Source organism: Entelurus aequoreus, linkage group LG17 (genome assembly GCF_033978785.1).
Source record: "Entelurus aequoreus isolate RoL-2023_Sb linkage group LG17, RoL_Eaeq_v1.1, whole genome shotgun sequence".
In the NCBI taxonomy this organism is placed as follows: domain Eukaryota; kingdom Metazoa; phylum Chordata; class Actinopteri; order Syngnathiformes; family Syngnathidae; genus Entelurus; species Entelurus aequoreus.
In genome coordinates, this window is record NC_084747.1 from 22802909 (window position 1) to 22819187 (window position 16279).

Sequence of the window (16279 nt, forward strand, 5' to 3'; positions counted from 1 at the left end):
GTTATTTAACATGCTAAGTAGCTAAATGCTATCTCTACAGCTGTTTAACATTACATGCTAATGTAGCAAAGTACTTACAACTGTTAGCCTCCACATGCTAAGGTAGCTAAATACTGTTAGCATCCACTTGCTGATAATAATAAAGCTCTGGGCTGGCTAAAAAGAGGTTGAAACGGAAAAGAAGGGCTGGCTAATTGCTGGAAAGCGAGCGGTTTGACCTGAAGAGAAGGAGGAGTTAATAAGTATGATCTTCTCTCTGGTGTGGAGGTGTGGAGGTGTGGACAGACAGAAGCAGAGCGGAGGACAGACAGCCAGAAGAGAAGAAGGAGGAAGAGGCGGACGTACCGTCTGGAGCTTCACTCAAAGCCTTCCCGGTCATTTCTCTCTCGCCCACGATCCAAACGTACCCGGAGCCCGTCATGTTGAGATGTCGGGCCGCCTTGTAGACGTCCGCCGCTTCGTCCTCGCTAGCGGCACACAAACACACCTCGTCGTTAGCCGCCAGCTAGCTAGTTGGGTTAGCTACAGCCGTGGTCAAAAGTTGTGAAGATCATCATGTCATGGCATCCATCCATCCATCCATCTTCTTCCGCTTATCCGAGGTCGGGTCGCGGGGGCAGCAGCTTAAGCAGGGAAGCCCAGACTTCCCTCTCCCCAGCCACTTGGTCCAGCTCCTCCCGGGGGGACCCCGAGGCGTTCCCAGGCCAGCCGGGAGACATAGTCTTCCCAACGTGTCCTGGGTCTTCCCCGTGGCCTCCTACCGGTCGGACGTGCCCTAAACACTTCTCTAGGGAGGCGTTCGGGTGGCATCCTGACCAGATGCCCGAACCACCTCATCTGGCTCCTCTCCATGTGGAGGAGCAGCGGCTTTACTTTGAGCTCCTCCCGGATGGCAGAGCCTCTCATCCTATCTCTAAGGGAGAGACCCACCACCCGGCGGAGGAAACTCATTTGTACCCGTGATCTTGTCCTTTCGGTCATAACCCAAAGCTCATGAGGATGGGAACGTAGATCGACCGGTAAATTGAGAGCTTTGCCTTCCGGCTCAGCTCCTTCTTCACCACAACGGATCGATACAGCGTCCGCATTACTGAAGACGCCGCACCGATCCGCCTGTCGATCTCACCATCCACTCTTCCCTCACTCGTGAACAAGACTCCGAGGTACTTGAACTCCTCCACTTGGGGCAGGGTCTCCTCCGCAACCCGGAGATGGCACTCCACACTTTTCCGGGCGAGAACCATGGACTCGGACTTGGAGGTGCTGATTCTCATCCCAGTCGCTTCACACTCGGCTGTGAACCGATCCAGTGAGAGCTGAAGATCCTGGCCAGATGAAGCCATCAGGACCACATCATCTGCAAAAAGCAGAGACCTAATCCTGCAGCCACCAAAGCAGATCCCCTCAACGCCTTGACTGCGCCTAGAAAATCTGTCCATAAAAGTTCTGAACAGAATGGGTGACAAAGGGCAGCCTTGGCGGAGTCCAACCCTCACTGGAAACGTGTCCGACTTACTGCCGGCAATGCGGACCAAGATCTGACACTGATCATACAGGGAGCGGACCGCCACAATCAGACAGTCCCATACCCCATACTCTCTGAGCACTCCCCACAGGACTTCCCGAGGGACACGGTCCAATGCCTTCTGGACCATGACCCGGATCTGTCAAGGATCGTGTGGTGACTGTCTGTGCACCAGTCTCCCCACGTTAAACAGAGTCAAGCACAGGCATCCTCCATAAAGGGATACCCCCCTACCAGGAGGCCGTACTCGCTTCGAGTGGCCGCCAAGAAAATGCCCAAATAAAGGAGGAGCGCATTGGGACTGGCTTCAGAGCGTGGTGGGACACTGTACCAAGTTGCAGCCCAGACGTTTCTCCTCATGAGCTAAATTGAATCCTGTCTCTGTTTGATTACCTTTGCTTCTTGTCCTTTCTGATAGATGTCACCTGTGTTTGAACCTGACACCGAGTGTAAATGGGACAATGAAAAAGGAAGATTAGCTCCAAATTGTTCAGGACAAGCTAAAATCATCAGCCCGGAGGTTGGGTCTTGGGCGCAGTCGGGTGTTCCAACAGGACAATGACCCCCAAACACACCTCAAAAGTGGTAAAGGAAGTAGAAACGATTGGAAAGACCAGACAGCCATGACATGATGTTCTTTACAAGTGTACGCTCGCCGGCTGGCCAGGTGACGTGCACCCACCTGGCAGAGAGGATGATGACCCGGGCCTCCAGGTCCTTGGCCTCCAGCAGCAGAGCCGTCAGGTTGGTGTCCTGGTTGAAGAGCAGGACCTTCTCGGCCTGGACGTCCCACACAGCACACATCATAGGACACACGGCGTTAGCTGGCGTACGCCCTCCCCTCCCGCCAACCACGCCGCCCCGGCCATGCTCCCTCTTGCCCGAGTGGGGGGAGGCGGGACAAAAGTGGCACATGCAAGAGTCCAATCAACCAATCAGGGACGTGCATGTTGAGAGAGCGCTGATGCAACCGCAAATCAAAGAAAAGTCAAGAGTGGCGGGAAGTGGGGCAGAGGAGTAGGGGGCGGGGCTCCCGCCTAGTGGGCGGCGTCCATCAGACCCAGCGACCCGGCCCCCGCATGCAGCCCTCACGTGGGGGTGTGGTCTGTCCTTTTGCTAACATTCCCACGAGTCATGACAAAAGAAAAGGAAGATGGCAGCCACCATCTTGGATCTGAGTGGGCGGGGCCTGGCTTCCCGGTTGGGCGGCGTGCACCGTGGTCGCGGCCATGCAACGTTTTTGATATACCTTTGGCGTTCTCCTGAAGTCAAAGTTGTGTTGGTCCACGTTTTCATAGTTCCTGATTTTAGTCTGATGATGGTCATGTGACACAGAGACAGAACGACACAACAGTCAGAGAACAACAAACAACCCTGCAAACACAGCACTGAGCCTGGCTCCGCCCACCTGACTGGCTCCGCCCACCTGACTGGCTCTGCCGCGTGAGCCTCTCAAGCGCCGCTTCAGTTAGCGTGTAGTCATCAGCATATAAATGTTAAACAGCTATAGACTTAGCATTTAGCTACTTAGCATGTTAAATAACTGTAGTGTTAGTGTTTAGTCATCAGCATATAAATGTTAAACAGCTATAGACTTAGTATTTTTCTACATTAGCAAGTAATGTTAAACATCTGTAGAATTAGCATTTAGCTACTTAGCATGTTAAATAACTGTAGGGTTAGCGTGTAGTCATCGGCATATAAATGTTAAAAACAGCTATAGAGTTAGCATTTTTCTACATTAGCATGTAATGTTAAACATCTGTACAACTAGCATTTAGCTACTTAGCATGTTAAATAACTGTAGGGTTAGCGTGTAGTCATCGGCATATAAATGTTAAACAGCTATAGACTTAACATTTTCCTACATTAGCATGTAATGTTAAACATCTGTAGAATTAGCATTTAGCTACTTAGCATGTTAAATAACTGTAGTGTTAGTGTTTAGTCATCGGCATATAAATGTTAAACGGCTATCAAGTTTGTGTTTTTTTCTACATTAGCATGTAATGTTAAACATCTGTACAACTAGCATTTAGCTACTTAGCATGTTAAATAACTGTAGGGTTAGCGTGTAGTCATCGGCATATAAATGTTAAACAGCTATAGACTTAGCATTTTCCTACATTAGTATGTAATGTTAAACATCTGTACAACTAGCATTTAGCTACTTAGCATGTTAAATAACTGTAGTGTTAGCGTGTAGTCATCAGCATATAAATGTTAAACAGCTATAGACTTAGTATTTTTCTACATTAGCATGTAATGTTAAACATCTGTAGAATTAGCATTTAGCTACTTAGCATGTTAAATAACTGTAGGGTTAGCGTTTAGTCATCGGCATATAAATGTTAAACGGCTATAGAGTTTGTGTTTTTTTCTACATTAGCATGTAATGTTAAACATCTGTACAACTAGCATTTAGCTACTTAGCATGTTAAATAACTGTAGTGTTAGCGTTTAGTCATCGGCATATAAATGTTAAACAGCTATAGAGTTTGTGTTTTTTTCTACATTAGTATGTAATGTTAAACATCTGTACAACTAGCATTTAGCTACTTAGCATGTTAAATAACTGTAGTGTTACCGTTTAGTCATCGGCATGTAAATGTTAAACAGCTATAGAGTTTGCGTTTTTCCACATTAGCATGTAATGTTCAACATCTGTAGAATTAGCATTTAGCTACTTAGCATGTTAAATAACTGTAGGGTTAGCGTGTAGTCATCTGCATATAAATGTTAAAAACAGCTATAGAGTTAGCATTTTTCTACATTAGCATGTAATGTTCAACATCTGTAGAATTAGCATTTAGCTACTTAGCATGTTAAATAACTGTAGGGTTAGCGTGTAGTTATCGGCATATAAATGTTAAAAACAGCTATAGAGTTAGCATTTTTCTACATTAGCATGTAATGTTCAACATCTGTAGATATAGCATTTAGCTACTTAACATGTTCAATAGCTGTGAGGTTAGCATTTAGCCACATTAGCATGTGGATGCTATTAGCTACGTTAAACAGCTGTAGAGATACCATTTAGCTATTTAGCATGTTAAATAACTGTAGAGTTAGCGCCTAGTAATCAGCATATAAATATTAAACAGCTATATAGTTTGTATTTTTCAACATTAGCAAGTAATGTTAAACATCTGTAGAATTAGCATTTAGCTACTTAGCATGTTAAATAGCTGTGAGGTTAGTGTTTAGCTACATTAACATTTGAAATGTGGGTGCTTACAGTTGTAAGTACTTAGCTACATCAGCATGTAATGTTAAACAGATGTAGAGATAGCATTTAGCTACTTAGGATGTTAAATAACTGTAGTGTTAGCCTTTTGTCATTAGCATATAGATGTTAAACAGCTAAGGAGTTTGTATTTTAAACACAGCTAGTGTTTATGACTTTGTTATTGTCATTATCTCAGCAGGTCTTTGTTTTCCTGCCAAGTCCGGATTTAAAAGTAGCACAGGAGGAGTTATATTAAGAGGCTTTTGTTGGAGTTAAAAGGAAAGAACAACAAAGATAGCGATCAAAATGTTCCCTAAATAGCGTTTTGACTGTTAGCTCGCTAAGTGTGTTTTCTTGTCTTGTCGCTGACATTAGCCTGGCCTAGCTTACAGCTAAAGGTTGATTTAAGCTGCTAGCACCTTCAGAAATGTGAGTAGAAGCTGAGCTCGTTGTTGCTAAATCTGAACCTTTCGTCTCTTAGCAGTTAGCGCACAGCTCGGGGAAATGAATGTGAGCGAAGATAAAAGGTGCAGGCGTGGTTAGCGGGCCAGAAATAATGGACAAGTGCGCCAAGCGGTGGCCTACAAAGTGACTGTGACGCTAAGCTAGTGTGGCAGCGGCGTGTCCCGTTAGTCCGCCTTGGTCTCTCGCCGCTCTGCATCTCATCAAATTTACACTCGCTCTGCTTTTAATCGGACAAAACTACTTTGGTTTCCAACGCCAAACGTCACGGATCCACCAGTTAGCGCTTTAGCATGAAGTTGTTGAATTTTTTGTTAGCTTCATTGACTTCATTGTCCGCGAGCATGGCAGCATCATATAAGTATAGAGTAGGTAAGGTTGTCATTTTCCCTCATTCTTGTGAGAATCCTGCGTGTGACTGAAGCATGAAGGAGCGGGACTATCCAGGACTAGCTGCAGTGTGCTCAAACAACCACCAAGTAGCGCCTGCGAGCAGATAATACTCTATCATCTCTTCCTCTTTCGGACTTCTTTTTTTTTTTTTTTAATCGATTTTTGAATATTATCATTCCATTTAGAATTGGACGCGATTCGGACATGATTACATTTTTTTGTGCACCCCTAAATAGTAGTATAATTAATCATAGTAATAGTGATAATATTAATAAAAAAATGTTTGAAATAAATTAATAAATTGTGATGTTGATTTTTTTTTAAATTGATTTTTTTAAATGATAAATTATAAATAATTATACATAATACAATCCTGATGTATAAAAATCACGATTTGGATGCAAATCAATTTGTTTGTGCATCCCTAACTGGTAGTATGAATAATTACAGTAATAGTGATTATAGTAGTAAATAATAAATAATAAATGAAATAAAAAATATTATTGTATTTTTTAAATCGATTTTTGAAAATTATGAATCGATTTAGAATCATGAAGGATAAGAATTTGGATATTAATAAAAACAATTTGCACATCCCTAACTAGTAGTATGAATATTTATAGTAATAGTGATAATTGTGTTAAAAAAAATAAATTTTTAAACAATTATTTATTATTAGTTTTTATAGATTTTTGAAAATTGAGAATAGATTTAGAATCGGGATTAATAAGAATTGTGACTTGGACATTAATCAATTTTTTTGTGCACTTCTAATTAGTAGTATGAATACTTATAGTAATAGTGGTAATAGTTTTTTAAAAAATAAATAAAAATAAAACATTTTTTTTATCGATTTTTGAAAATTACGTATAAAATTTTGAATCAGAATAAATTAGAATTGTAATTCGGACATTAATCGATTTTTTTTGTGCACTCCTAATTAGTAGAATACATTATTATAGTAATAATGGTAATAGTTGTAAATTATTTTTTTTTTAAAATAAATAAAAGATTATTATTCTTTTTTTTAAATCGATTTTTTAAATGATGACTCGATTTAGAATCACGAAGAATAATAATTGCGTTTTGGACGTTAATCGATTTTTTGTACATTCCTAACTAGTAGTATGAATAATTATAGTAATAGTGATAATAGTAGTAGAACAATTGATATAAATAAAATTAAAAATATTATTTTATTTTTTCAATCGATTTTGAAAATGATGAATCGATTTAGAATCACGAAGAATAAGAATTCGGACGTTAATGGATTTTTTTTTGCGCATCCCTTACTAGTAGTATACAGAATTATAGTAATATTGATAATTGTGTTAAAAAAATAAAATTACAATAATTTTTATTTTTATTTATTTTTTTCTATTTTTTTAAATGATGACTAAATTTAGAATTGGGATGAATAAGAATTGTGATTCGGACATTAATCGATTTTTTTGTGCACACCTAATTAGTAGTATGAATAATTATAGTAATAGTGGTAATAGTTTTAAATTTAAAAAATATATATTTTTCTTCTTTTTTATCGATTTTTGAAAATTATGAATCATATTTAGAATCGGAATAAATAAGAATCGCAATTTGGACATTAATCAATTTTTTGGTGCACCCCTAATTAGTAGTATGAATAATTATAGTAATAGTCATAAAGTTAAGTTGTAAATTAAATTTTAAAAAAAATAAAATAAAATAAAATATATATATATTCTTTTTTTAAAATCGATTTTTGAAAATGATGACTGGATTTAGAATCACGAAGAATAATAATAGCGTTTTCAACGTTAATCGATTTTTTTTTGCACATCCCTAACTAGTAGTATAAATATTTATAGTAATAGCGATTATTGTGTTGAACTTTTTTTTTTTTTTAATGATTTTTAAAAAAAAATCGATTTAAAAAAAATTATGAATCGAATTTAGAATCTGGATGAATAAGAATCGTAATTTGGACGTTAATCGATTTTTTTTGTGCATCCCTAATTAGTAGTATGAATAATTCTAGTAATAGTGATAACAGTAGTAGAATCATTAAATTTAAAATATTATTATATTTTTTAAATCGCTCTTTGAAAATGATGAATTGATTTAGAATCACGAAGAAGAAGAATTCCGACGTTAATCGATTTTTTTGGCGTATCCCTAACTAGTAGTATAAATATTCATAGTAATAGTGGTAATTGTGTTAAAAAAAAATAAAAAAAATTTAAATGATTTTTTTAACATTTTTTTATCGATTTTTGAAAATGATCAATCGAATTTAGAATCGGGATAAATAAGAATTGTGATTCGGACATTATTTAATTTTTTTGTTCACCCCTAATTAGTAGTATGAATAATTATAGTAATAATGGTAATAGTTGTAAATGAACATTTAAAAAAAAAAGAAAAAAGATTATTATTCTTTTTTTTTAATCGATTTTTGAAAATTATTAATCGATTTAGAACCGGAATGAATAAGTATCGCGATTTGGTTGTTAATCCATTTTTTTCGTGCATCCCTAACTAGTAGTATAAATAATTACAGTAATAGTGACAATAGTATTAAAAAAATTAAAAATAATGATTTTTATTTATTTATAGATTTTTTTAAAATATGAATCAATTTAGAATCAGGATAAATAAGAATCGGGATTCTGACATTAATCGATTTTTTTGTTCACCCCAAATTAGTAGTATGAATAATTATAGTAATAATGGTAATTGTAAATAAAAAAAATAAAAAAAATAAATAATAGATTATTATTCTTTTTTTTTAATCGATTTTTGAAAATTATTAATCGATTTAGAATCGGGATGAATAAGAATCGCGATTTGGTTGTTAATCACATTTTTTTCGTGCATCCCTAACTAGTAGTATAAATAATTACAGTAATAGTGACAATAGTATTTAAAAAATTAAAAATAATGATTTTTATTTATTTATTGATTTTTAAAAAAATATGAATTGATTTAGAATCAGGATAAATAAGTATTGGGATTCTGACATTAATCGATTTTTTTGTTCACCCTAAATTAGTAGTATAAATAATTATAGTAATAATGGTAATTGTTGTAAATTTAAAAAAATAAAAAAATAAATAATAGATTATTGTTGTTTTTTTTAAATCGATTTTTGAAAATTATTAATCGATTTAGAATCGGGATGAATAAAAATCAATTTTTTAACTAGTAGTATAAATAATTACAGTAATAGTGACAATAGTAATAATTTTTTTAAAAAGGATGATTTTTATTTATTGATTGATTTTTTAAAATTATGAATTGATTTAGAATCAGCATGAATAAGAATTGTGATTGGATATTAATCGATTTTTTTTGTGCACCCCTAATTAGTAGTATGAATAATTATAGTAATAATGGTAATAGTTGTAAATGAACATTTAAAAAAAAAAAAAAAAAAGATTATTATTCTTTTTTTTTAATCGATTTTTGAAAATTATTAATCGATTTAGAACCGCAATGAATAAGTATCGCGATTTGGTTGTTAATCCATTTTTTTCGTGCATCCCTAACTAGTAGTATAAATAATTACAGTAATAGTGACAATAGTAATAAAAAAATTAAAAATAATGATTTTTATTTATTTATTGATTTTTAAAAAAATATGAATTGATTTACAATCAGGATAAATAAGTATTGGGATTCTGACATTAATCGATTTTTTTGTTCACCCTAAATTAGTAGTATAAATAATTATAGTAATAATGGTAATTGTTGTAAATTTAAAAAAATAAAAAAATAAATAATAGATTATTATTCTTTTTTTTAAATCGATTTTTGAAAATTATTAATCGATTTAGAATCGGGATGAATAAAAATCAATTTTTTTAACTAGTAGTATAAATAATTACAATAATAGTGACAATAGTAATAATTTTTTAAAAAAAGGATGATTTTTATTTATTGATTGATTTTTAAAAATTATGAATTGATTTAGAATCAGCATGAATAAGAATTGTGATTTGGATATTAATCGATTTTTTTTGTGCACCCCTAATTAGTAGTATGAATAATTATAGTAATAGTGATAATTGTGTTAAAAATAACAAAATGATGATTTGTATTTTTTTTAATCGATTTTTGAAAATGATTAATCGAATTTAGAATCGGGATGAATAAGAATTGTGATTTTTTTTTTGTGCACCTCTAATTAGTAGTATGGATAATTATAGTAACAGTGATAATATAAAAAAATAAAATAAAATAAAAGATTATTATTTGTATTTTTTTATCGATTTATGAAAATGGCGAATCGATTCAGAATCGGGATGAATAACAATCGCGATTTGGTTGTTAATCACATTTTTTTTCGTGCATCCTAACTAGTAGTATAAATAATTACAGTAATAGTGACAATAGTAATCATTTTTAAAAAAAAGGATGATTTTTATTTATTGATTGATTTTTAAAAATTATGAATGGATTTAGAATCAGCATGAATAAGAATTGTGATTTGGATATTAATTGATTTTTTTTTGTGCACCCCTAATTAGTAGTATGAATAATTATAGTAATAATGGTAATAGTTGTAAATTAACATTAAAAAAAAAAAAAAGAAAAAGATGATTAATCTTTTTTTTAAATCGATTTTTGAAAATTATTAATCGATTTAGAACCGGAATGAATAAGTATCGCGATTTGGTTGTTAATCCATTTTTTTCGTGCATCCCTAACTAGTAGTATAAATAATTACAGTAATAGTGACAATAGTATTAAAAAAATTAAAAATAATGATTTTTATTTATTTATAGATTTTTTAAAAATATGAATCAATTTAGAATCAGGATAAATAAGAATCGGGATTCTGACATTAATCGATTTTTTTGTTCACCCCAAATTAGTAGTATGAATAATTATAGTAATAATGGTAATTGTAAATAAAAAAAATAAAAAAAATAAATAATAGATTATTATTCTTTTTTTTTAATCGATTTTTTAAAATTATTAATCGATTTAGAATCGGGATGAATAAGAATCGCGATTTGGTTGTTAATCACATTTTTTTCGTGCATCCCTAACTAGTAGTATAAATAATTACAGTAATAGTGACAATAGTATTAAAAAAATTAAAAATAATGATTTTTATTTATTTATTGATTTTTAAAAAAATATAAATTGATTTAGAATCAGGATAAATAAGTATTGGGATTCTGACATTAATCGATTTTTTTGTTCACCCTAAATTAGTAGTATAAATAATTATAGTAATAATGGTAATTGTTGTAAATTTAAAAAAATAAAAAAATAAATAATAGATTATTATTGTTTTTTTTAAATCGATTTTTGAAAATTATTAATCGATTTAGAATCGGGATGAATAAAAATCAATTTTTTAACTAGTAGTATAAATAATTACAGTAATAGTGACAATAGTAATAATTTTTTTAAAAAGGATGATTTTTATTTATTGATTGATTTTTTAAAATTATGAATTGATTTAGAATCAGCATGAATAAGAATTGTGATTGGATATTAATCGATTTTTTTTGTGCACCCCTAATTAGTAGTATGAATAATTATAGTAATAATGGTAATAGTTGTAAATGAACATTTAAAAAAAAAAAAAAAGATTATTATTCTTTTTTTTTAATCGATTTTTGAAAATTATTAATCGATTTAGAACCGGAATGAATAAGTATCGCGATTTGGTTGTTAATCCATTTTTTTCGTGTATCCCTAACTAGTAGTATAAATAATTACAGTAATAGTGACAATAGTAATAAAAAAATTAAAAATAATGATTTGTATTTATTTATTGATTTTTAAAAAAATATGAATTGATTTACAATCAGGATAAATAAGTATTGGGATTCTGACATTAATCGACTTTTTTGTTCACCCTAAATTAGTAGTATAAATAATTATAGTAATAATGGTAATTGTTGTAAATTTAAAAAAATAAAAAAATAAATAATAGATTATTATTCTTTTTTTTAAATCGATTTTTGAAAATTATTAATCGATTTAGAATCGGGATGAATAAAAATCAATTTTTTAACTAGTAGTATAAATAATTACAATAATAGTGACAATAGTAATAATTTTTTTTTAAAAAGGATGATTTTTATTTATTGATTGATTTTTAAAAATTATGAATTGATTTAGAATCAGCATGAATAAGAATTGTGATTTGGATATTAATCGATTTTTTTTGTGCACCCCTAATTAGTAGTATGAATAATTATAGTAATAGTGATAATTGTGTTAAAAATAACAAAATGATGATTTGTATTTTTTTTAATCGATTTTTGAAAATGATTAATCGAATTTAGAATCGGGATGAATAAGAATTGTGATTTGTTTTTTGTGCACCTCTAATTAGTAGTATGGATAATTATAGTAACAGTGATAATATAAAAAAATAAAATAAAATAAAAGATTATTATTTGTATTTTTTTTATCGATTTATGAAAATGGCGAATCGATTCAGAATCGGGATGAATAACAATCGCGATTTGGTTGTTAATCACATTTTTTTTCGTGCATCCTAACTAGTAGTATAAATAATTACAGTAATAGTGACAATAGTAATCATTTTTTTAAAAAAAGGATGATTTTTATTTATTGATTGATTTTTAAAAATTATGAATGGATTTAGAATCAGCATGAATAAGAATTGTGATTTGGATATTAATCGATTTTTTTTTGTGCACCCCTAATTAGCAGTATGAATAATTATAGTAATAATGGTAATAGTTGTAAATTAACATTAAAAAAAAAAAAAAGAAAAAGATGATTAATCTTTTTTTTAAATCGATTTTTGAAAATTATTAATCGATTTAGAACCGGAATGAATAAGTATCGCGATTTGGTTGTTAATCACATTTTTTTCGTGCATCCTAACTAGTAGTATAAATAATTACAGTAATAGTGACAATAGTATTAAAAAAATTAAAAATAATGATTTTTATTTATTTATAGATTTTTTGAAAATATGAATCGATTTAGAATCAGGATAAATAAGAATCGGGATTCTGACATTAATCGATTTTTTTGTTCACCCCAAATTAGTAGTATGAATAATTATAGTAATAATGGTAATTGTTGTAAATAAAAATAAAAAATAAAAAAAATAATAGATTATTATTCTTTTTTTTTTATCGATTTTTGAAAATTATTAATCGATTTAGAATCGGGATGAATAAAAATCGCGATTTGGTTGTTAATCAAATTTTTTAACTAGTAGTATAAATAATTACAGTAATAGTGACAATAGTAATAATTTTTTTAAAAAGGATGATTTTTATTTATTGATCGATTTTTTAAAATTATGAATTGATTTAGAATCAGCATGAATAAGAATTGTGATTTGGATATTAATCGATTTTTTTTGTGCACCCCTAATTAGTAGTATGAATAATTATAGTAATAGTGATAATTGTGTTAAAAATAACAAAATGATGATTTGTATTTTTTTTAATCGATTTTTGAAAATGATTAATCGAATTTAGAATCGGGATAAATAATTGTGATTTTTTTTTTTGTGCACCTCTAATTAGTAGTATGGATAATTATAGTAACAGTGATAATATAAAAAAATAAAATAAAATAAAATATTATTATTTGTATTTTTTTATCGATTTATAAAAATGACGAATCGATTCAGAATCGGGATGAATAAGAGTTGTTGTGAGAATCAACAGGCGGAAAGCGCCGCGAGGACGTTCCTGCTCGCCACAGCGTCCGACGGGAGCGTGGTGAAAGTCTTTGTTGGCGAGGAGCAGGAAGTGGTTGGCGATGGCCACCGAGTCACATGATGTTGACAAACAAAGAAAAGACCAAGCGGTGAAGACGAGGATGATGAGGATGAACTGGACCACTGTCTTTGTGAGGACAACTGTCGCCACGGCAACGCACTCTTCTCCTCTCTTGGAATGGACGTCCTCACAAAGAGAAGTGTGTGTGTGTGTGTGTGTGTGTGTGTGTGTGTGTGTGTGTGTGTGTGTGTGTGTGTGTGTGTGTGTGTGTGTGTGTGTGTGTGTGTGTGTGTGTACTCACTTTGCTCTCCTTCTCCTCCAGCAGCGTCTCCAGCTTCTTCTGCGCGGCGCGTCCTTCGTGGTCGTCGCTGACGATGAGGATGATGTGGTTCCAGCGGAACTCCCTCATCAGGTCGAACCAGACGTTGGCCTGGTGCGAGTACGGCGGCACGGTGCGCAGGAAGGACAGGTGGATGCTCTGAGGGACGGACGGCAGGCGCCACGTGAGCACGCCGCCACAAGATGGCCGACGCACGACGGGCGGCTCACCTTGTCGGAGTAGATGGACATGCGCGTGGTCAGGCCCACCACGGGGATGCGGTAGAAGCCCGCCGTGTAGGAGACGGGTGTGGGCGTCAGGTGGTCGTTGGACTGCGGCGGGTGGCTCACCAAGATGGCGTACACCTGCGGCACGAGAAGAGCGCCATCTTTGACGTGCGCGCCGGTTTAATCCCGCACGGGCGGATTAACGGCGCGTTAATCTAACGGGCGCCATGTTGGCCCCTTTTGGTCACCTGGTTGTAGATGAGGTCCTCGCAGACGGACAGCGCCATCTGGATGGCGTTGGGCTTGTGCGTGACGGAGATGGCGTTCATCTTGAACTTGTCGCGGCCGTAGACGGCGTTGGCGTGGCCGACGGCGTCCTTGAACACCTGCTCGTAGCGCTTCTGGCTCAGCACGGCGCCCACGTTGACCTGCCGCGGCTCGCAGCCACACAGCGCCACCGAGCTGCAGTGCAGCACCGCCAGCAGCAGCGTGCAGCGCACCTCCACTGGGGGGGGGGGCCACACCACGTCACGTCATCGCTCACGCAACAATAAAAGCTGGGACTTACTCTTTCGGACGCTGCTTCCACAATAAGAGTCCTCGTTGGCCGTGACGTCACAGGCTGAGATGTCGTCATCCACTTGGAGAAGCTTCTTCTTCTTCTTCTTCTCTTCCTGTCGCGCGCCCGTCCTGTTGACTCCCGCGCTAGCTGTTGGCTGCACGCGACAACCACACGGACGTCAGTCGCGTTCGACACGCATGCACGCACGCACACACACACACACACACACACTGGCACACGCACGTACATAGGCACACACACACACACACACACACACACACACACACACACACACACACACACACACACACACACACACACACACATTTACAGGCACACACACACGCACACACACACGCACACACACACATTTACAGGCACACACACACGCACACACACACGCACACACACACGCACACACACACGCACGCACACAACACACACGCACACACGCACACACTCACCTTTGTTTACCTCTCCTCCGGTCTGCGTGTGCGCGTCCGCGCCAAATAGACCTGATGATGCTGGCGAGCTCGCGCCTGTCCTTGATACTCACGCGCGCTCCCGAGGCGGAGGACAGGAGGCGCGCGGGCGCGGCGACCGCGAGCACGAGCCGATCCCGCTCTGCTTGTTGTGAGTTAATGAAGCGAAGACGCGCACACGGTCACGCACATGCGCACACACACTCGCCGGCCACTTCATTAGGCACGGGCGCGCGCGCGCATTCAACAGCTGTTTGTAATATTGTGAGCATGTACCTAATGTTGTGTCCGGTAGAGACGTGACACGTGACACGAATGTTGACATGTTCACGTCCGTGTTTACAACCGGAAACAAACACCCTGCCTCTGTTACCATGGTGACGGGCGCCTCGTAACCTGTAATTGCTCGTACGTGTCAGTCAAAGATCATGTGACCTGATTGACATGACAATGGGCGTGTCCTGCTGGGTGACGTCATCACACCAGCAGACACATGACCTCAATGTCGCACACCCGTGCACGTGAGTGTCGGGTGGGGGAGGGGCAGACCACTACTATACTAACAAGTGATGGATCAGGGCCGACAAAAGTCCATCCATCCATCATCCATCATCCAGCCATCATCCAGCCATCATCCAGCCTTCATCCAGCCATCATCCATCCATCATCCATCCATCATCCATACATCATCCATACATTGTCCATCCATCCATACATCATCCATCCATATATTTATCCATCAACCATCCATCCATATATCCAATCCATCATCCAGCCATATATCCATCCATCCATCATCCATCCATCCATATATCCATCCACCATCCAGCCATATATCCATCCATCCATCATCCAGCCATATATCCATCCATCCATCATCCATCCATCCATATATCCATCCACCATCCAGCCATATATCCATCCATCCATCATGTATTCATACATCCATACATACATCCATCATCCAGCCATATATCCATCCATCCATCATCCATAGATCCATCATCCATCCATCCATCATCCAGCCATATATCCACCCATCCATCCATCCATCCATCATCTATCCATCATCCATCCATCCATATATCCATCCATCATCCATCCGTCCATCATCTATCCATTCATCATCTATCCATTCATCATCTATCCATCATCCATCCATCCATATATCCATCCATCATCCATCCATCCATCATCTATCCATTCATCCATCATCCCTCCATCCATATATCCATCCATCATCCATCCATTATCCATCCATCATCCATCCATCCATTTTCTATAGCACATATCATCATAAGAGGTACCGGTATATTTAATTCATGTTCACAAAATATCTGTCTTAAATAGAAATAATTCAAACATATT

At 35.6% G+C, this 16279-nt stretch overlaps 1 protein-coding gene across 3 annotated transcripts in view; it reads right to left on the bottom strand.

The window, feature by feature from the left end:
• LOC133632692 (glutamate receptor ionotropic, NMDA 1-like) overlaps window positions 1–15023 on the bottom strand; it is a 49956-nt gene extending 34933 nt beyond the window's left edge. The window contains exons 1-8 of one of the 3 annotated variants that reach the window (XM_062025274.1): window positions 14894–15023; window positions 14436–14583; window positions 14116–14372; window positions 13871–14005; window positions 13623–13799; window positions 2775–2837; window positions 2208–2305; window positions 346–467 (exon numbers count right to left, since the gene is read on the bottom strand). In XM_062025274.1, coding sequence (XP_061881258.1) covers window positions 346–467; window positions 2208–2305; window positions 2775–2837; window positions 13623–13799; window positions 13871–14005; window positions 14116–14372; window position 14436 — 853 coding nt within the window. In that variant the 5' untranslated portion in view covers window positions 14437–14583; window positions 14894–15023. The remainder of the gene's footprint in view (window positions 1–345; window positions 468–2207; window positions 2306–2774; window positions 2838–13622; window positions 13800–13870; window positions 14006–14115; window positions 14373–14435; window positions 14584–14893) is intronic. The other 2 variants (XM_062025275.1, XM_062025276.1) reach the window with 2 other exon arrangements.
• Window positions 15024–16279: the final 1256 nt, after the last annotated feature.